This window comes from Diabrotica virgifera, chromosome 3 (assembly GCF_917563875.1).
Source record: "Diabrotica virgifera virgifera chromosome 3, PGI_DIABVI_V3a".
In the NCBI taxonomy this organism is placed as follows: Eukaryota; Metazoa; Arthropoda; class Insecta; order Coleoptera; family Chrysomelidae; genus Diabrotica; species Diabrotica virgifera.
The window spans coordinates 105685647-105709649 of NC_065445.1; the positions used below are offsets into that span (position 1 = coordinate 105685647).

The 24003-nt window shown below is 35.2% G+C and overlaps 1 protein-coding gene across 1 annotated transcript in view; it reads left to right on the forward strand.

The window, feature by feature from the left end:
- The first annotated feature begins 749 nt into the window (after positions 1-749).
- LOC126882007 (tubulin beta chain-like) overlaps positions 750-24003 on the forward strand; it is a 54850-nt gene continuing 31596 nt past the window's right edge. The window contains exon 1 of the mRNA XM_050646778.1: positions 750-993. Coding sequence (XP_050502735.1) covers positions 937-993 — 57 coding nt within the window. The 5' untranslated portion in view covers positions 750-936. The remainder of the gene's footprint in view (positions 994-24003) is intronic.

Sequence of the window (24003 nt, forward strand, 5' to 3'; positions counted from 1 at the left end):
GCCTAATGGATAAAGCTGCCCTGATGACGTAAAGCAAGGATCTATATAAGGAAATATAAGAATAATTAATGGCATACGCATCAGAAACAAGACCCAAGCATACTTAAAAGAATTACAGGAAACATGCTGAGAGACCGAATAAGGAATGAAATAAGAACAAAACGTAATGTAGAGGGTATAAACGAGTGGACACTACATAAAAAAAGACTTCTGGAACAATCATATCAGAATGGCTGACACAAGAGTTGTTTAAATAGCAAATGTGGTAGAAGACAAATCACCATGTGATAGAAGACATATCGACCGATCGCGGAAAAGATGGAGTGACAATCTTCCATAGAGGCTGCAACTCGCCAATGATGAAGCAAAAGTACTTATATAAAGGAAGAAGAAGACATTATTTTATTTTATATATAACTCTACAAGCAGTGTAATTCGCTACAATTTCTCATAACGTATACCTAACCGTGTATGTAAGTATAATGGAATGTTATATTTTCATAAGCATTACTTTTGTTTTTGACTGTACCTATTTAGGAACTATGCCAATAATTATAATTAACAATGTGTGCTTCCTGCGATTATATATGATGTGTCAGAATAAGTAAAAAACAATTTTCAATAACACGTTACATCAACAGTATAAAAATTTATTCTCCGATAACCTATTGCTATTTCGACATGATTTTTTTGTTATTCTATTGGAGTATCTAAATCTAATAAAATTAGTAGTTCATTTTTCCACTAGAATAATATATAATGTGTAAAAATAGGTATTACTTAATTTAATCTAAAGTATTAATATTTTATATGTACAACTTGCTTAGTAAAGGTGTAAGTACGAGGCTATCTTATCTTATCGCTCGCTTAAATCAATCATAAAAGTAATTCAGACTTAATTCTACACCCGGCGGTAGTACACACTAAGTTGGAAACATGAGGGAAATTGTACATGTGCAAGTTGGACAATGTGGCAATCAGATAGGTTCAAAAGTAAGTAAGCTATCAAATTTTGTTTTCGCTTAAAGTTGGTTTGAAGACGTTGTCTTAGCTAAATCAGAACATTCATAATATGCAGGTACCTACCCACAGTAATGTTTTAGTAGTAGGAACAAACAGATTAAAATTTTACTGTAAAATCAATAAAATATCAATTCGATATAGTAATCTATAAATACATGTCTCATGGTTCACTCTACGTCATTTTTAGTCGAGGAAATGCTTCATTTTGGCTCGCAATTTTTTCGTCCAGCATGGATTTACTTGAAATTTTCACAGAAAGTAGGCAATAGTCCAAGGATCATTTTCTATATCATGCCGCTGTACGCTAAAACCTTGGGGGTGGTTGCTACCCCATCTCGGGGGCGGGAATTTTTATTACATTTTAACCACGCAAATCAATGTAAAAATTAATTCTAAGAAAAAAATGTTTTTTGCATTTTGTTCGTAAAACTAATATTTTTCGAGTTATTCGCGCTAGAAAGTAACAGTTTTTCGATGAAAAAATCAACTTCTTTAGAGGGTTTTTTTGAGAATACCTCGAAAAATATGCATTTAATTAAAAAAAACTGTAGATATCAAAATTGTATCTTTTAGTAACACAAATCAAATTCTTTTTCTGTAATATCTTTAAGACCAATACAAACCGAAAAACTTTGCATTTTTCGAGGAAAACTTTAATAATCTTTTTTGAAGTATACAGTTAGACCTTTCAAAAAATAATAATAAAAATTTTCTAAGCCTGAAAATTAAGCGGCCTATGATTAAAAAATCGGTACCTGCTTTTCTCTATGAAAAAATCAGTGAAAACAACCCCCTAACTACCCTCCTTATTAAAAGTTGGTATTCACCTTTCTGTAATTCCTTTTATATTTGTATTATCAATACAACCAAGAAGATTTATCTATATAAAACGCCTAATTTTAGAAAAATTGGAGTTTAGAGAAAAATTATTTTTTGGAATTTCCCATTTTTCACCATTTACTTCAAATTTTTTCCGAAAATACTGGAGATACGAAAAAAATGATGGACTACTAAATTGTAGCTTTTTTAATAACTAAAATTCCCTTGTACGTAGATATTCATTACAGGGAACAGTTAGCGAGATATAGCTGTTTAAAACCTCTATTTACGAGCAAACACCCCCTTATTCGAGCCCTTTAAACCCACCCTAATTAAAAACTAAGGGATCTTAAGGAATTTAGTTTACACAGTCTTATAACTCTTCAAAAATCGTATAAAGTCATTTTTGAAAAAACTTTTTATCGTCAAAAATGAAGGAGCAATGTTTATAAAACGATTTTTTTTTGAAAAATTTGGCTAGTCCGCTTATGGATAATTTTCAATGTATGTATAATACCACAGAACCGTTTGTATACTGGAAGATGACTAAAAAACTATTTGTATTTGTATTTGTACATATTTGGAAATTCGTGTTTTTGTGTAAATAAATGTTTTTGTAATCCTTTAATTCTACTTTTTTTTCTGTATAGACCTATTAAAATATCTACTTATAAAACTATAATGTTATTAAGGGTTGAAATATAATATTATATCCTAATCCTAAAGTATAAAACAATCATTATTTAACCAATCAAAACCAAATTTTACTCCTATTAAAGTTTACAATGTTTTTATATAATTTTTGACAATAAGGGGTAGTTTACACCACTAAAAATAATAAACGCCCTTAGCATGTTATAGAATATGAAATACAGGGTGAGATGATCCTAATTCCAAATTTTTATGTAAATCGATGCAAGCCGAAATTATTCTTTTAGGATAAGTAAATTTTTTATATCTAGCTCCAACAAGGGTGGTTTTAAGGGTTGAGATATTATGATAGTATATCTTAAAGCATACAACAATCATTATGTAACTAATAAGAACCAAATTTTAACAATATTAAAGTTTAAAATGGTATTTTATAATTTTTTACAATTAGGGGTAGTTTTCACCCTTAAAGAACCAAACGCATACAACGGCTCAATATAGAAAATGAACTAGAGGGTGTAATGAACCTAATCACAAATTTTTGTACAAATCGATGCTGGACGAAAAAATTGCGAGGTTTTGCCATTTCTTCAGCTTCATTTCCTCGACTATTTTATGTTATATTATTTTGGATTGCACATGATTATTATACAGTGAGCACGTAAAGGTTGGAATAAATTCATTTTCTCGAGAATGGACGATTTTGGAAAAAAATCCCGAAACAGGTCAATTTTCATTTTCAAATTGCGACTTTTTGACATATATATCATACTAATGACGTCACCCATCTAGGCGTGATGACGTCATCTACGATTTTTTTAAATGAGAATAGGGGTCGTGTGATAGCTCATTTGAAAGGTAATTAAATTCTCTATTCAGCAATATAAACATTAACATAATTATTTACAAAGGGTGTCAAAAAAATTTTTTTTGAATTAAATTTATTGACATAAAAAGAAGAATGTGTGTAATTTATTTAACTCAAAATACATTTTACTCCTATCAGAAAACAGGAAATAATGTTTATTTGACAAATAAATAATGGTTTTTTCTTAAATTCAGTATTAAAGCAGCCGCCCACCTTCCTCATTACAGTTTGAACATTTAATTTAAGCGAAAAGCAATGATTATTTTTCAAATAAACATTTTTTTCTGTTTTGTGAGAGCAGTAAATCGTATTTTGATATAAAGAAATTACTTGCATTCTTCTTTTTATGTCAGTAAATTTAATCCAAAAATTTTTTTTGTGCACCCTGTATAAATAATTATGTTAATTGTTATATTACGAAATAGAGAATTGAATTACCTTTCAAATGAGCTATCACGCGACCATTATTCCCATTTAAGAAAATCATCGATGACATCATCACGCCCAGATGGGTGACGTCACTAGTATGATATATATGCCAAACAGTCGTAATTTAAAAATGAAAATTGACCTGTTTTGGGATTTTTTTCCAAAATCGTCCATTCTCGAGAAAATGAATTTATTCCAACCTTTACGTGCTCACTGTATATATATACAAGGTGCAACAAAAAGGTACCTAGTTTATAAATGAAAGAATACCAGTATATTCTGTGCACAAATTCTCTCTATTGAACCTATCTTACCCAGTACTCATGCGCATACAAAAAAGTTTATACTGTCTTGAAAATTATTGATTTGACCTCTAAAAATCGTATGTACAAGCTGAATTTTACAGAGAATGTTAATTTTGGATTTTGGGACCCCAAAAAAGACACAATAAAGTTTGCCACTTCTACCCCCGGTCTTCCCAATATACCTAACAACCCTTTTGTAGGGGGGAAATCGGAAAACATCGATTTACCAAGAATCTGTACACCGTAGAAAAAACGTTTCCAACACGAAATGTAACTGAGACCATTTTGAATAAAGATGTTTATTAGCACTTTTTGTGCAGAATGAACCATTCTCAACATTCTCTAACCTTTTGTCAGTTAGGCACGCAAAATCATTTTTGTTTTCAACCAATTTGAAAAAATGTAAAAACGTTCAAACGTTGAATTATCGACGTCCGTCTGTCCGTCAGATGATAAATGAGGTGTCGAATGAAAAGCTTATAACCCAAGGACGATATTAAATATGAGGAATTTGACCTCGAATTTCCGGTTTTAGAGTTGCAAGCGGAAGTACTGTTTTAAAGTCACCGAAATAGTATAAGCGATATATTATTCGGCGTGCCTTAGCAAGATGAGAAAAAATGTGTACCTACTTTTGATTTTTATATCATTTCTGGTTAAAAATTTCTAACCGAAAGTGCCATTTTATAGTCTCAGAGATAGTACATGTGACATATCAATAGAAGCGTATTGAAAAGTCCAGCTTGAATCTTTAGTTTCTGTTTCGAAATCATTTCCGTTTAAACAGTTATGATCGAAAGTTTAGTAAACATAACTCAAAATTACTGAAATCTTACATCAATCGAGGCAAAGTAACACAAAGAGTTCAAATATCGACTTCGGTCACCTTGGGTGAAAACCCAGAACTTTAGGAGTCCAATTATTTGTTTTACAATTTGTAGATATCAACTCGACGGTAAAAATTCGGTACCTTTTGATGACAGTGTCCTATCGACAAAAGTCAATCGAATTTCTACCGCCGTGTTGCCACTAATTCTATTTAAAAAAAAATTGATTTTGCGCGTCTAACTGACATTCAAAATCGCCGGTCGCTTCATGCGCCGTTTTTAGAGAATTTACATGCTACACGAAAAAATATTTTTGTTCAAAATTATCTTAGCCCTTAGCTACATTTCTTGTTGGAAATATTTTTTCTACGGTGTGCAGATTCTTGCTAAATCGATGTTCCCTCGCCCCCTACTGATTCAGTGAATTTGTACTCTACGAGCTCCCTAGTGGGAAAGTTTTGGGGTAGTTCTAATTTCTTTCATTATATATGGATTTTGGGCTGCTGAATCCGAATATGAGGTTTGCGGACAAAATTTCTTGACGGAACATTGAAAAAATCGCGAGAAAATCGAAAAATTTCAGCTTTTTTCCGCTTTTTTGCTCAAATCTCGAAAACTGTTAACTTTTAGTAAATGGTCTGTTAACAGAAACTAATGTACTTAAAATTATCTACAAATATCACTATTTACTTTTTTTTTCAGACGAATCGTTCGGTCTAAAGTGCAAGTTGAAAATTGCCAATTTTTAACGGTCTCGGCAAAACCCACTTTTTACATTCCAAAACTTTATTTTTTATTAGAATGCTGTCATTTGATAAATTTCTCCTAGTTTTCTGTACAAATAATAAATGTTGTTCATAATATGAACATGGTATGTCTCTTCTCACAGCTTCCATGAATCCATTCTATCCTAAAATACTGAGAATGACTCTGCTTTTCCCTTAGAGCCACAGAAGATCAGGCACAGATGGAGTCACAGTTTCTGTTGGTGTGAACATTCCCTTCGGATCTTGATTTCTGATAAACCTTGAGGTTTTGTCCTTTCAAAATGCATTAGTTTAACAGCTCTCTGACTTCCATAAACCTCAGGTGCGGGTTTAGTTTTTAGCCAAGGAATGGATTGGTTAGGAGCTATTGCATATTTTGGTGCAATACAATAAATGCCACCCATGACGTAAAAAGTGTGGTATCCGTCGATTGTATGTACGTTAACCCTTTCTGTCCCAACGCTGTATATATATGTTTTTGAAAAAGTGGGTCTGTATTCCCAGCCGCCGTATATATACGTTCAAGGTGTTATGGTCTCAATTTACCAAAGCCAAAAATATGCGTTGCTTATAAAATTTTAGACTCATTGGTCTTCCAATGCCGTAGAAATATGTCCAAAAATGTTAGATTATTGTTCCCAAAGCCTCAAAATGTTGGCACCTAAGACAGGTCATGCGGACCCATTGCCGTATATATTTGTTCACATATTTTAGATACATATATACTATGCTATATTGTAGCATTGGTGGCAACGCTTATAGGTAGCTGCTAGAAGGTGAAGCGTTTGTAGCCACAGAAAAGACCAGAAAAAACAGAAGCGAATCGAGATACATGTGTGCAAGGTGCGGAGTCGGGCTTTGCGTAGTGTCATGTTTTGAGGAGTATCACACAAAAGAAAACTTTTAATGTTAATTTACATTACATTATTTTTTTTAAGCTAGTTACATTTTTTCAAGTTGGTTTTGCTCTCTGATGAGTACTTTTGAAAAGAAAACGTTTAAGTTGGTTAAAAAAAACTCATTAAAAAACATGTATTGGTCATTTATTTGTTTATTTATATGCGACGTATATATAAGGCAATGGGACTCTAAGCGTGAAAAAACCTTTGGGATTGAGGGACCAACATTCAAATTAAGGCCTGGCCTAGAAAGGGTTAAAATCAGCGTTTTCGTACACCTGTTGTGTAAAGCACGGCTGGTCAAATTTCTGCAGATCGCCTGCGATTACTGACACTTCCAGATAAGCAACGCGCTTGCTCAAAGTCTTGTAGCAGCAGTAAGGCCCAGATAGTTGGTCTCACCATTCCTTGCAGGATTGGCCGTTTTCTCTACAAAAAGTACGGCTCAAGAAAATAGGTTGATGTAGTTTCCTGTTTGGGGTTTTGTTCATCCTATACAAAAGCTGTTCGCCTGAAAGTGTCAGCATTCGCAGGCGATCCGCAGAAAGATGACCTGCCGTGCTTTACACAGCAGGTGTACGATAACGCTGATTTTAACGTACATACAATCGACGAATACCACACTTTTCACGTCATATCGCTCGCTGAGAACATTAGTGACGTAACTCAAAAAATACCAATTGTGACTTAACCTATTAGACATACTCCTAATATTGAACTTGATATTATGCTTTAATGACGGAAGTCTCTATACGTCAGTAATACTCTTTGACTTTTAGTTCCACTTCTGCATGCATTAGTGACGCAAGTCACTTTACTACAAACTACGTTTTTGAAGTCACTTTACTACAAAACGTTTTTGAAGTTACGTCACTAATGTTCTCAGCAAGCGATATGTGGCTTTTCCTGTATTGTACCAAAACATGCAGTAGCTCCTAAGCAAACCATTCCTCGGATAAAAAAAGAAACCCGCTCCTGAGGTTTATGGAAGTCAAGGATCTGTTCAAATAATTCATTTTAAAAGGACAAAACCTCAAGATTTATCAGAAATCAAAAAAACAGATCCGAAGGAAATGTTCACACCAACTGAAACTGTGACTCCATCTGTGCCTGATCTTCTATGACTCTAAGGGAAAAGCAGAGACATTCCCGGCCTCTTAGGACGGAATGGACTCATGAAAGCTGTAACAGACATACCATACCTATGAACTAACATTTATTATTTATACAGAAAACAGGAGAAATTTATCAAATGACAGCATTCTAATAAAAAATAAAGTTTTGGAATGTAAAAAGTGGGTTTTGTCGAGACCGTTAAAAATTGGCAATTTTCAACTTGTACTTTGGACCGAAGGGTTCGTCTGAAAAAAAAAGTAAATAGTGATGTCTTACTTTAATTTCTGTTAACAGACCATTTACTAAAAATTAATAGTTTTCGAGATTTGAGCAAAAAAGCGGAAAAAAGCTTTAATTTTTCGATTTTTTCAATGTTCCGGCAAGAAATTTTGTCCGCAAACCTCATATTCGGATTCAGCAGCCCAAAATCCATATAAAATGAAAGAAATCTGAACTACCCCAAAACTTTCCTAGTCAAAACACAATTTTATTGAATCATACGAAGGTGGTTTTAATTTGAGTTTAATTGAAATTATAGTTTAATTTGAATTTCTATAATTTTTGTGTGCCCTTATGCCAGTGTGCTATAATTGGTAATTTTTGATTGTCTAAAGTTGGAAAATAATAATTCGTGATTTAAAATAAAAGTAGCATTTATTGTTTCTAAGAAGTAAAAATAATAGTCAATTATGAATTCAGTATGATTCTTCTTCTTGTGGTGCCTATCCGTTTCGGATGTTGGCGACCATCATGGCAATCGGTACTTTGCACACTGCTGCTCTAAAAAGGTTTGTGGTTGTTTTATTGAACCACGTACCTACGTAGATTTTTCAGCCAGAAAATCCTTCGCCTTCCTGGTCCTCGTTTTTCTTCTGCTTTTCCTTGCAAGATTAGTTGCAACAGTCCATATCTTTCACTGTTCCTCATGATGTGGCCGAGGTATTCGATTTTGGCAGTTTTTATTGTGATTAACAGCTCTTTTTTGCATTCTCAGCAAAACACCCTGATTAGTAATGTGGTCGGTATAAAAGATATCTTTAGGATTCGACGATAAAGCCACATTTCAAAAGCCTCAATTTTCTTGCAGGTGGCGTCTGTGAGAGTCCACAATTAAACTCCGTACAACAGTAAAGGAAAGATATAACATCGTAGTGACCTGTTTTTTTGGTACCTATCGGCAAATCATGACATTTGAATAACATTGGCATTTTTTGAAATACAGATCCTGCTTTCTGCATTCTATTATCTCAGTATGATTACATTTATATTAATATTTGTTTTATAATGATATACATTATGTTTGATTCATTATTAAATTAATTGTTTGTCAAATTAGCCCACAATCTTGTACTTTTTCAGATCTACTAAAAGTCTATCTAAACTAGCTTCCTTTATAATAAAATTGAATAGATACATATACAGGGTGTTTGGTAGAGAAACGTTTCTGGCTACTACCAGAGGCGTACGACGGGGGAACGTGAATGGTTGAGCCTTCTTAAATTTCACGCCACTGGCGGAATTTCTATTTTAGTGCAATTTTTTGATTCTCCAATACTTTGTATGTACATAACATACTCTTCATTCGTAACGATAAAGCCATTAGTTTTCGAGATATTTGAAGCTAAAAATGAAGGAGCATAATACAGTGCCTTTTCATTTTTAACTTCAAATATCTCGAAAAATAATGGCTTTATCGTTACGAATGAAGAGTATATTATTTGCATAGAAAGTATTGGAGAATCTAAAAATTATGCTAAAATAGCAGTTTCATCAGTGGCGTAGAATTTGGGAAGGGTCAACCATTCAGTTTCCCCTGTCGTACGCCTCTGTATTAACCACAAACGAGTATTTAACATAATTTAGTAGGGTGTACAGTAGCTACACTTTCTGCCAAGTGCCATAAGGATATGTCAAATAGTTTTATAGTACCGGGCACACATAGTTCTTAAAGTTTTAAATAAAGAATAGATTATTTAAAAAAAAAGAATACTTTAAAATAATTTGACATATCCGTGTGATATTTGGCAGAAAGTGTAGGCACTGTACACCCTACTAAATTATGTTAAATAATCGTTTCTGGTTACTACCAGAGGCGTACGACAGGGGAAAGTGAATGGTTGACCCTTACCAAATTCTACGTCACTGATGAAACTTCTATTTTAGCATAATTTTTAGATACTCCAATACTTTCTATGCAAATAATATACTCTTCATTCGTAACGATAATGTCATTGGTTTTCGAGATATTTGAAGTTAAAAATGAAAAGGCACACTTATTTTGATTAATGTTTTATGCTCCTTCGTTTTTAGCTTCAAATATCTCGAAAACTAATGGCTTAATCGTTACGAATGAATAGTATGTTTTTTACATAGAAAGTACTGGAGAATCAAAAAATTGCACTAAAATAGCAATTTCGCCAGTGGCGTAGAATTTGGGAAGGGTCAACCATTCACGTTCCCCCGTTGTACGCCTCTGGTAGTAGCCAGAAACGTTTGTTTAACATATTTTAGTAGATTGTACAATACCAGCACCACTTACCAAATTTCGTGTTGTTGTCCCACGCCTGTCAGGAAATATTCAAAATTAAATAAAATAAAAGTTTAACTTTGACACCCTGTATTTCGGTTATTGTCAACTTTTGTATTAAGATAAGTTAGCTTAAATCGACCTATTTTAACCTAAAAAATATAAGGTTAAGCTATGGCCCATTATTTTCCAAACACCCTGTATACAGGGTGTAACAAAAATACAGGTCATAAATTAAATCACATATTCTGGGACCAAAAATAGTTCGAATGAACCTAACTTACCTTAGTACAAATATGCACATAAAAAAAGTTACAGCCCTTTGAAGTTACAAAATGAAAATCGATTTTTTCGAATATATCGAAAACTATTGGAGATTTTTTTATTGAAAATGGACAAGTGGCATTCTTATGGCAGGAACATCTTAAAGAAAAATTATAGTGAAATTTGTGCACCCCATAAAAATTTTATGGGGATTTTGTTCCCTTAAACCCCCCCAAACTTTTGTGTACATCTCAATTAAATTATTATTGTGGTACCATTAGTTAAATTCAATATTATTAAAACTTTTTTGCCTCTTAGTATTTTTTCGATAAGACAGTTTTTATCGAGTTGAGGCTTATTTTCCAATATGTTTACATAAAAATTTTATGGGGGTTTTCTGGTTTTGTTCTTTTAAACCCCCCAAATGTTTGTGTGCGTTCCAATTAAAATATTACTGCGGTACCATTAGTTAAACACAGTGTTTTTAAATTTTTTTTGCTTCTTTGTATTTTTTTCAAAAGGCACCTTTTATCGAGATGTGACTTCTAATTTAATATGGTTCAAAATATCCCTAAAAATGTAAATCATAAATAAATGTTCATATTATGTATGACCAAGTCTCCATAATCGTACTTAACCATATACAAATATGTGGTGGATTTGACAAATATTCGAAATATCTCGATAAAAACTGACTTTTCGAAAAAGTACTAAGAGGCAAAAAAGTTTTAAAAACATTGTGTTTAACTAATGGTACTACAATAATAATTTAATTGGAACGTACACAAAAGTTTGGGGGGTTTAAAGGAACAAAACCCCCATAATTTTTATGGGGTGTCCAAATTTCACTATAATTTTTTCTTAAGATGCTACTGCCATAAGAATGCCCCATGTCCATTTTCAATAAAAAATCTCCAATAGTTTTCGATACATTCGAAAAAAATCGATTTTCATTTTGTAACTTAAAAGGGCTGTAACTTTTTTTATGTGCATATTTGTACTAAGGTAAGTTAGGTTCAATCGTTGATTGAGGTATTGTTCAATCGAATTATTTTTGGTCCCAGAATGTGTGATTAAATTTATGACCTGTATTTTTGTTACACCCTGTATATATAGTACCTTCTTTGACGGTTTTTGCTGTAAATTTTAAAGAACCGCTTAGATTTACATGAAATTTGGTATGGTATACGCATAGCTAACATGTCAAAGAAAGAAAGTGAAATTGTGCCGATGTGTGCTTTTGCCCTGGAGGTGAGTTTCACCCCTTCTCGGGGGTTAAAAAATATACGTCCAAAATAAGCACGGAAATCAATAAACTGACTAATTATAAGCAAATTTTGTTCTATAGAGTTTTTTCACCAAGTCAATACTTTTCGAGTTATTTGCAAGTGAATATGTTCATTTTTTAACAAAACAAACACGTTTTTAGACATTTTTTCGCAAATAATTCAAAAAGTAAGTATTTCATTTAAAAAATATTCTTAGCAAAAATATAGCCTGTTGAAAGGTGAAAAAAATGGTGTATGCATGAAGTCTCTAGACCTAGCAGAAGCAGAGTTATAGCTAAAGAAAAATAGGTTCATATTCGCCAAATTCCAAATAGAATATTTCAACGTGAAGTAATAAAAAAATGAAGCACTTTTTGGAGAAAGCTTATTACAACTTTTTTAAAAAGTTTAAAAAGCTTTATTTCTGTTAAAAAAAATATTATAGCATGAAATTTAAGCAAGTTACGATCAAAATGCAGTTCGTTCCTTTTGTTTTGACAAAAAATCGGGAAAATCACCCCTTAATTAGCAACTTAAATAAAATTAATCATTACCGCTTCACAAGTTGCTTTACTTATGTTGTGTTTATACGATCTCTAATTGTCATGGATTCAACGTGCTTATTTTTGAAAAAAATTGGTTTTAAAGTAGAATTTAAAAAAATTTTAGTTTTGAAAAAAAAACGCTTTTTTTCAAAATAACTTAAAAAATTTTTAGAGTTACCAAAAATCTCAAACAATAAGAAAAGTCGACTTTGCTTTTCTGAATATCTTGTATTTTTTTGTTTTCCTGTAAGACAAATATTGGTTAAGATTTGGTGTTTCTAAATTTGCATACACTTTAAACTACAGCCCTTTCAAAAATAAGAACTTTGAACCAATGAAACTTACACATCGTATAAACAATGCACACACCAGTAAAGCAACTTCTGTAATGGTAACGAATAAGTTCATTTGAGATGATAATTAGGGGGTGATTTTCCCGAATTTTTTACCAACAAAAAAGGACCAACTTTACTTTGAGCGTAACTTGTTAACTTTTGATGCTAGAAATTTCTTTATAAAACAAAAATAAAGATCTTTTAAACACTTTAAAAAAGTTGTAATGAGTTTTCTCCAAACAGTGCTTCATTTGTTGGTTATTTCACGTCAAAATATCCGATTTGGAATTTGAGGAATATGAACCTATTTTTCATTAGCTATAAGTCTGCTTCTGCTAGGTCCAAATATCTAATAAATACTCTCATTTTTTTCACTTTTTTACAGGCTATATTTTTGCTAAGAATATTTTTTTCGACAAAATACTTTTTGAGTTATTTGCGAAAACCCGTCTAGAAACGTGGTTATTTTGTTGAAAAATGAACATTTTCTCTCACGAATAACACGAAAAATCTTGACTTGGTGAAAAAACTCTATAGAACAAAAGTTGCTTAGGATTAGTCAGTTTATCGAATTCCGGACTTATTTTGGACGTATATTTTTTCACCTCCGAGAAGGGGTAAAACTCACCCCCAGGGCAAAAGCACACATCGGCACAATATCACTTTTTTCTTTGACTTGTTAGCTATGTGCATGCCAAATTGCATGCCAATCTAAGAAGTTCTTTAACATTTAGATGTTTTGCAATATTTTACCGTTAAAGAACGTACTAATATAATATCTCGCGAGAAATACAGCGCGAGAAATAATATTTCGCACTTGAGATCCTAAAAAGTTTTTTTCTTCATTGAACTTTCGAAGAAATGTTTAAATACTTGACAACATTGTAGGAATGAATTGTGTATAATACAGACCGTTTAGCTTTTGATTAGATATAAGAGATTGAAGGAAATGTTAAAATCAGCAACATTGGTGTATCTAGATTATAATTATTATTGCATTTTAATTTGTTAAAGATGCTCAAAATTTATCTACTCGTTCCGATAGTAACACTATGTTCTTAAAATCCCTTAAATCAATTTTTCTCCTTACTCGATTATTAGTTTTCAGTGCATAGTATATAAATTATTGCAATCACTGAATAAATAGTTAGTGAGAAAATAATCCTATTAATTAAATTAATGAATAATTTAAGCCAAATCAAAAATGAATAACCATTTTCAATTTCGTTGCAACACAAAACTACAGCCGCATCGTATTCTAGTCCAATCAGAGAGTGCTGCAAGCACCTCTACCGGTTTCGAAACTTATTACTCTCATCAGGAGGCACATATGCTGCACTCTCTGACCCAACCAGGACAAACCCCGGCGTGCAGTTACGAATTGCAACGAACGAAATGGCAGGGATGCCCTAGCGGCAACTGCTAGCAAAAGACTAAGTTTTCAATCTAATAGCACATAAAATAACACTAAAAATGTTACACCACATCCTACCAGATTGAAAACAAATGGGAACCTTCTCTGGTTACACCTCAGAGGCTTCTAAAATTTGCAAGCCATAACGTATATAACGTAAGCCTCGCAACTCGGAGGTGTAACCAGAGAAGGTTCACATTTGTTTTCAATCTGGTAGGATGTGGAGTAACATTTTTAGTGTTATTTTATGTGCTATTAGATTGAAAACGTAGTCTTTTGCTAGCAGTTGCCGCTAAGGCATCCCTGCCATTTCGTTCGTTGCAATTTGTAACTGCACGCCGGGGTTTTTCATGGTTGGGTTAGAGAGAGCAGCATAATATGCTGCTCTCTCTGACCGAACCAGGACAATGTGCCTCCTGATGAGAGTGTGACGCCTCACAACCCGGCCTAGTTATTCTTGAATCTTCTCGGCGTTACGAGTAAAGGCCAGACCTTCCACGGCGATTCGAGACGACCGCTGTCAGAGTATTTAAGAACAGGAATTCGAGCACAGGCCAGTCAGTCAATGAACGAGCCGCGACGCGTGATATAATTGTAGTCGAATCGGATTTAGTGAAATGTATTTATTAGTTATCGTAATTATTATGTTTAGTTAATTAAATCATAAATTTGAGTTTGTAAATAAATTAGATGTGTTAGTTGGTGTTATTTGTAATTATTAAAATAAATAAGTGATGTAAATAAAATAATATAAGTAAGTCTTCCTTTATTTAAATTAAACTTAGTGCCTAAAGATATAAATAAATAAAATAGTAGAGTCAATCGCGTAACAAATGGTGCAGAAGTAGGGATACTTGAAATAAATAAAATTAATTCGCGTAAATACAGTGTGGAATCTTTAATAATAACTAAATATAAATCGTAATAAATAACGAGTGTGACCTGTCTTCACAGTGTAAGCCGAAACTTTCTGATCTGCGCCTTACGGAGCTCAGAATAGAACTGGAAAATCGTGAGCTCGACGCAGCGGGGAAAAAGGCTGATCTAGTGGTTCGTCTGAAGATCGCACTACAGGAAGAGGGTCATGATCCAGAAACCTACGTGTTTGAGGACAGGCAAACTGCTTTAATTTCAACCGGATGTTTAACTGCTTAATTAACTGCTTAAATCCAAGTTTCCTCGGATGTTTTGAAAGTTTCTACAGACATTACATCGTTAGAGAGCAAAGTTTCTAGTGAAATCTCCCAAGTTTCGACAGACATTACATCATTAGAGAAAAAGGTTTCTGGTGAAATCTCCCAAGTTTCCTCGGATGTTTTGAAAGTTTCTACAGACATTATATCGTTAGAGAACAAAGTTTCGAAAGTTTCGGGTGATATTTCATCCCTTGAAAACAAGATGACTAACGAAATCTCTAAAGTCACTTCGGATTTTGACGACAAGATATCGTCCATAAAATCTACTTTTGAAGAAAAGATCAAGGAAATAGAAAAGAAAATGGAGGAAACGGAAAAAGTAGACAAAGGTATGGAACCCATCTTAACAGACATTAAAAATGATGAAACCAAATACAAATTGGAGCCACGGTCGATAGTTGAAGGGAGTGTAGGTCATGCTCGTGTTAAGGTGCCAAATTTCGACGGAAAGTCATCATGGAACAACTACATGAAACAGTTCGAATCGGCGGCCAGAGCGAACGGATGGTCCGAAAAAGAAAAAGCTGTAAACCTCACTATTGCTCTTCGAGGCGACGCTTTGGATGTGCTCCAGACTATAGCCGTAGAAGAGACAGATGACTTCGAGCAGCTGAAAAAGAGACTGAATATGCGATACGGGCACGAACATTTAGAGCATGTCTATCAGTCGCAGTTTAAAAATCGAAGACAAAAGAAAGATGAAGCTCTTCAAGAATACGAGGTCGATATTGTCAGGTTGGTACGATATGCATATCCAACAGCTCCCGAAGACATGATGGAAAAGTTGGCTGTTCAAACATTTATTGATGGCCTTCGTGATCATGAAATGCAAAGAACACTGCGATTAGCTCGTCACAAGACGCTGGTCGATGTCTTATCTGCCGCTCTCGAATACGAATCAGCTACCCAGGCCTCTGGTGGGTACAGTAAAGTGAGGACTGTGAAAGAGGAACAGGATGAGGACAAACTTGACCAGCTTGTTAATATGATGAAAGACATTGCATCCAGGAAAACGAAGACCATAAGTTGCTGGAACTGTGGTGAAATGGGACACGTACGGAGTTCGTGTAAGTACCCTAGGTACAATAACAATCAAGAGAATCGCCAGCAGGAAATAAGAGAACGCACAGACCCTAGGGGGCAGCCTCGACTCAGAACTCCTCTAAAGACCATCTAATACTAATAGCTTCTTTGAAATGTCGTGAAGATAATGTATATGTAGATGGAGAAATAAATGGTAAAAAGTATACATTGTTGGTGGATACCGGAGCGACCAGGACCATTATACGACCGTCAGTTATAAACAGCCGTAAGAAACTCTTACCAACGAGGTTCCGACTGCGGACTACCACAGGTGAAAATGCCAACATCCACGGAGAAATCCAGATACAATTAGGGATTGGAGCAGAAAAGTTCGTCCATACTGTCATAGTTGCAGACATCGAAGAAGATGTTATATTAGGAATGGACGTAATGAATTTGCATGGATTTCAATTGGATTTTAAGAATAGGGTAATCAAAGTTGGCAACGAGGATGTATTTCTTCATCCACATGATGACAGCACTGTGCTAGCAGCCATTAAAGAAGATACAGTTGTGCCTGCGAGGAGTGAAACGATCATCGTAGCGCGGCTACAGGGAATTGTAGAAGACGGAACACCTGTTATGATGGAGCCATGGAACCACGACGAGGAGGTTGGCCGAGGAATCATAATTGGAAAGGAATTGGTTACTTCTGCTAAAGAAATTCCCGTGAGATTGATTAATGTCAATGACTACCCGGTGACCATCAAGAAGGAGACAAAAGTAGGAACTTGTGTACCCGTGACGTCCATAATCCGTCAGACAACAACATCAGATAATTCCAACGACAAGTTCGACCAAATGGTTGCAGTTGCAGGCCAATCTCTAAATCAAGTGGAGAAAAGGAAATTAAGGGAATTTCTTCGGCAATATCGTGACATATTCGTACCGAAAGGAGGAAAGACAGGAAGAACGACAGTTATCAAACATAAAATTGACACTGGTACCGCTAGGCCAATTCGTCAAACCGCTCGACGATTACCACAGGCGAAGAGAGAGGAAGCTGAAAGGATTGTTCAAGAGATGAGGAAAGACGGGGTGATAGAACCTTCTACGAGCCCATGGGTCTCTCCGGTGGTCCTGGTCAAGAAGAAAGATGGAACTACGAGGTTCTGTGTGGACTACCGTTTGTTGAATAATGTTACCAAGAAAGATAGTTATCCTCTGCCTCGGATCGACGACACGTTGGACACATTGGCTGGAAGTAAATTGTTTTCTACGTTGGACTTGAAGTCTGGATATTGGCAAGTAGAAATGGATCCAGTGGACAAAGAGAAGACGGCCTTTACGACAGGATCTGGATTATGGGAATTCAACGTTATGCCGTTTGGACTCTGTAACGCTCCTGCGACATTTGAGAGGTTTATGGAAAATGTTTTGAGAGGGTTATCTTGGAAAACGTGCCTGGTGTATTTAGACGACATAATCGTTTTGGGAGAGACGTTTGAAGACCACCTGAAGAATTTAGAAGACGTTTTTAATCGACTTAAAGCTGCCCAGTTAAAGTTAAACCCCAAGAAATGCCAGCTATTTCAAAGTAAAGTCAATTATTTAGGCCATATAGTCAGCAAAGAAGGAGTGGCCGTGGATAAGGGAAAAATCGATTCCATTAAGGGATGGCCTGAACCAACTGATAAACATCAAGTGAGAAGTTTTCTGGGACTATGTACTTACTACCGGAGGTTCATTAAGAAGTTTGCAGATATCGCTAAGCCCTTAACGCGACTCACAGAGGAAGCAAGGGATTATTGCTGGGATGGAGACTGCCAAACGGCCTTTGAAACTTTGAAGAGGCATTTAATTACAGCGCCAATATTAGGGTATCCACTACCAGAAGGAGAGTTCATCTTAGATACGGATACAAGCAATGTGGGAATTGGAGGAGTGCTGTCGCAGATCCAAGGAGGACAGGAACGAGTCCTTGGATATTTTAGTAAAGTGCTTTCAAAACCTGAACGAAATTCTTGCGTCATGAGAAGAGAACTTCTAGCAGTAGTAAAATCAGTGGAACACTTCTATCAATACCTATACGGAAGGAAGTTTCTAATCCGAACCGACCATGCCGCCCTTAAATGGTTAATGCAGTTTAAGAATCCAGAGGGTCAGATAGCCAGATGGATTGAACGACTTCAAGAATATGATTTCAAGATCGAGCATCGGGCCGGAGTTAGCCACAGGAACGCTGATTCTCTATCTAGAAGACCGTGTCCAGCAGAATGTTCCCATTGCAACAAAACAGAGTCAAAGGAAGCAGCAGTACTAAGAACAACAGTGGCCAACGACGAGTGGACGCCTACCAAGATCAAGGAAGAACAAGAAAAAGATCCAGTTTTACAGAAGATTCGAAAATGGAAAGAAGAAAATCGTCGACCATCTTGGCAAGAAATATCAAGCCTAGGCTCAGTAGTTAAGACGTATTGGGCCCAGTGGGACTCAGTTATCTTGGAAGACAGCTTGCTTAAACGAGTAATAGAAAATGATGATGGTTCAGTGAGGAGAACACAGATGGTGATTCCAAAGAGCAGAGTAGCCGAAGTACTCCGTCAGTTACACGACAGTCCATCAGGAGGTCATTTTGGTGTAAAGAAAACCCTTCAGATAATTCGGAAACGATTTTATTGGATGAATAGTTCTGACGATGTGAAGGACTGGTGTAAGAAATGTACTACCTGTGCTACAAGTAACGGACCCTACCGGAAAAGAAAGGCTCCTATGAGACAGTACAATGTTGGAATTCCGTTTGAAAGAATAGCTTTGGATATTGCCGGGCCATTTCCAGAAAGTGACAATGGATGCAAATACATGTTGGTGGTAATGGATTACTTCACGAAATGGGTTGAGATCTACGCAATTCCAGACCAGAAGGCCGCCACTATTGCAGATGTGTTAATCAAAGACTGCATCAGCCGATTCGGAGTGCCTCTGGAGATCCATAGTGACCAAGGAAGGAACTTTGAGAGCGATCTATTTCAAGGAATCTGTGATAAACTAGGCATGAAGAAGACAAGAACCACGGCCTATCACCCGCAATCGGATGGAATGGTGGAGCGTATGAATAGGACAGTCGGCAAGTATTTGACAAAGATGGTGTCCAATCATCAACGAGACTGGGACCAGTACCTTCCGTTCTTCGCAATGGCCTATAGATCTCCTGTTAATGAATCAACTGGCCAAACACCAGCAAAAGTCCTATTTGGACGTGAGATGCGTCTACCCTGTGATCTAGAGTTTGGATGTCGACCTGGAGAAGATGTTGCTGGTGAGGATTACGTGAATGAATTAAGAAGAAGAATGGACGATATACATGAGTTGGTCCGTTCTAATCTTCAGATCGCTAGCGACCGAATGAAGAAACGATACGATACCCAAGCCGAGAGGGGATGTTTCAGGGAGAACGACAAAGTCTGGCTTTATAATCCAAAGAAGCGAACAGGTTGTTCTCCCAAGTTGCAGCAGTTCTGGGAAGGTCCGTACCTCATTGTCAAGAAAATTAATGACGTTATCTACCGAATAAGCAAGATTCCTAGGGGAAAGCCGATGATAGTCCACCATAACCGGTTGGCGCCGTACGAGGGAGACCACGACGTAGATGAAGAAGTGGAAGTAAACCAAGTTCGAGAAATACCTGACCTCACGTTCGAGGAGTTCATGGGGGCCTATGGAGGTACCGGTAAAGCGAGACATGGTGTTACCAATGAAGAAAAGCTAGATCTACTCGCACTTCCCGATGACTATTCACTGGCCCATACCATCCCGGCCAGTATCAAAGACGCACGAGGGTTGGCATCCGCCTTCCGAAGGAAGTTTGGTCGAGTTGCAGAACTTCAATGCCAACTGCCAGCTCCTGGCAAAGCATTGAAACTCCAAGATGCATCACGTTACCTATTCTATCTGGTAACAAAAGACACTGTCCGTGACCAACCTACCTACCAAGATGTATGGGATGCATTAATTCAATTGAGAGAGCACGTGTTGGAGTCCGACGTGCAAAAGTTAGCCATGCCAAAGTTAGAATGCAGCCAATTAGACTGGAGAGTTATCCGAAATATGGTAGAAGAAATTTTCCAAGACACCGAGGTCCAGGTGTTAGTCTGTTGCAATCCGCATAGTTACTGGTGCGGAGAGAAGACCGTCGCCTGTCACTTTTACACAACTGGGAGTTGTAAAAGAGGGTCCAGTTGCAGATACCAGCATCCAGTTCCAGTCCCGACAAGGTTCCAGGAGGAACCATCTTTTAAGGAGGGGGCAATGTGACGCCTCACAACCCGGCCTAGTTATTCTTGAATCTTCTCGGCGTTACGAGTAAAGGCCAGACCTTCCACGGCGATTCGAGACGACCGCTGTCAGAGTATTTAAGAACAGGAATTCGAGCACAGGCCAGTCAGTCAATGAACGAGCCGCGACGCGTGATATAATTGTATTCGAATCGGATTTAGTGAAATGTATTTATTAGTTATCGTAATTATTATGTTTAGTTAATTAAATCATAAATTTGAGTTTGTAAATAAATTAGATGTGTTAGTTGGTGTTATTTGTAATTATTAAAATAAATAAGTGATGTAAATAAAATAATATAAGTAAGTCTTCCTTTATTTAAATTAAACTTAGTGCCTAAAGATATAAATAAATAAAATAGTAGAGTCAATCGCGTAACAAGTGACTAATAAGTTTCGAAACCGATAGAGGTGCTTGCAGCACTCTCTGATTGAACTAGAATACGATGCGGCTGTAGTTTCGTGTTGCAACGAAATTGAAAATGGTTATTCATTTTTGATTTAGGTACATGTTTACTCTGATTGAATTATAAATTGTAAAATTCCCTCATCTTCCTTTCTTCCTTACTCTCAGTATCCGTTATGGCTTGCAAATTTTAGAAGCTCAAAGGCGTAACCAGAGAAGGTTCCCATTTGTTTTCAATCTGGTAGGATGTGGAGTAACATTTTTAGTGTTATTTTATGTGCTATTAGATTGAAAACTTAGTCTTTTTAATAATTTAAGCGTTCATACAGGTATGGATTGTCCAAAAACATTCAAAAACTAAACGAAATAGCCACCACTATTTTGCTAGTGAAATTGATACTCCGCCGTCGGCAACTAATACAACTATACCTAACACACTTGCTAATGTTTACGTCTAGCTCGCAGTGATGCCATTTAAAGCGTTTATATCTAATTTAAATCTAAACAGTCTGTATAAAGTTTAGCCAACGCGCAACAAGCCACTTTTTTATATTTTTTTCCATACCATTATTCAGTTTTATTTATAATACATATAATAATAATAATAATATAATAATGGAGTTTATTCGTAGAAAATAAATTGTACATAACAAATACATTTATGTTTAATATATTTTAGTAATAAAGATTTCATTCATGATTTCCTAAACTTGTGTATTTTTTATTTTTTTTTGTATACACCGTTCTTAGGCGTCAACGCCCTTCGGTAGGGATCTATGGAGGAGTATCACCAAGCCGGAAGCCCTTATCCCTTCCCGTACCGCTCCTCCATAGGCCGATCAGACGCCAGTTTATTCCAGTGTATTTTTTATTAACAGTATAAATAGCAGTTATTGTAGCAATTTGTATATCACTCATTTACTTATGTAAATATTAAACAACTGATTATTTTTGTGCGTGCACAAGGACAATGCTAATTCATCGCTTATTCATGTAGAATTGCAAGAAAATGTTATATTATGCATTTAATAAATGCTACTATAAATAGAATGAAGGATGATGAATTTATCAGTAAAAAATCGTTTTACTTATTAGATTACTTTAGAAAAAGATATGACTGCATAATATCATTACTCAATTCCAAGATTCTATCTGTGATAGTGATATCATTTTAAGGGCTATTATGTTGATTTTAAAATTAAGGATTATTCCACCTGTGATGTGATAATATTAAGCTTGGTGTTAATACAGGGTGTAACAAAAAGGCAGGTCATAATTTAAGTCACATATTTGGGACCAAAAATAGTTCGGTTGAACCTAACTTACCGTAGTCATAGTACAAGTGTGCACATAAAAATAGTTACATGCCTTTGAAGTTACAATAAAATGAAAATTGATTTTTTCCAATATATGTATGGAAAACTATTAGAGATTTTTTATTAAAAATAGATATGTGGCATTCTTATGGCAGGAACACCTTAAAAACAAAAATAACAGTGAAATTTGTGCACTCCATAAAATTTTTTTATGGAGGTTTGTTCCCTTAACGCCCCCCAATTTTTGTATAAGTTCCAATTAAATTGTTATAATGGTACAGTTCCTGCACTCTAAATTTTTCCATGCATGAAATTATTCACGAATTACTTTTTATAGGTACTAGGTCTTTTTTTACTCATAGAAACTAGTATGGCGCAAAATTAAGCCCGCTTTTCCATAGAAACCACAACAAGTTAAACAAGAACAAGGATAAACAATATGGCATGTCGTTGATACCTTGTTTACTATGAATTTTGATGTTTATGATTTTAAGAGACAGTGACATTGGCGCATTTGTTGGTTATTATTTGAATTTATTGATTATTTACCCACAAAGAGAAAAATTTTCCTGTAGTTGGCTGTATACCATTTATTACAAAAAAAAAAACCATAAAATCCTTTATAAAAGGTATATTTGTTAAAATCCCTATACAGGGCTACATCACAGAACAGAACTAGTTTTCGATCGGATGACAGATCATCATCAGTGTTTACGTGAATCTAACATGCTAACCACCAAAGTAAAAAGTATTTGGGTAAAAACCCTTTACAATTAATCCGTCCTAGGAACATACACTAAGCATCAAAATTAATGCACCACCTTAAAAATGGGACATTTTTATGTCTTGTATTTCCTAGGCCTTTTGTCCGATTTTAGTGATTTTTTTAATATGTTATAGCTTTATTCTTCAAGAATATCGATGTAATAATACTGTTGCTAAACAGATAAGTGTCATTGTATCTTGGGTGTAACGATGATAGTGTGTTTTTTCGTCAAAGTTTGGAACACTCTATGCAATATTCTAGCGTGTATAAAATATTGAAATTAAAACTCAACTGTAGCCATAGGCTTTCTTAACGTTATGCTTTTAGATTCATTCGCTTATGTTGGATAATAAAAAAGTAAGGTACTTATCTACTTTAACAACTAGCAACATCAATACTGGGTGATTCTAAATAAATGCGACAAACTTTAAGGAGTATTTCTGTATGAAAAAATAATGACCGTTTGCTTTATAAACACATGTCCGCAAATGCTTCGTTTCCGAGATAGGGGATGTTGAATTTTTTCTTACAAACTGATGATTTATTTATTGCTCTAAAACCGGTTGAGATATGCAAATGAAATTTGGAAGGTTTTAAGAGGTAGTTATTGCGCATTTTTTTGGCATACTATTAAGAATTTTATATTCACCATTGGCGTGCATACGGGTAATGTGACCCTTACATCACAGAAAAGAATTAGCCCTGTATAGGGATTTTAACAAATATACCTTTTATAAAGGATTTTATGGTTTTTTGTAATAAATGGTATACGTACAGCCAACTACAGGAAATTTTTTCCTCGTGGATTTTTTACTTTGGTGGTTAGCATGTTAGATTCACGTAAACACTGATGATGATCGGTCATCCGATCGAAAACTAGTTCTGTTCTGTGATGTAACCCTGTA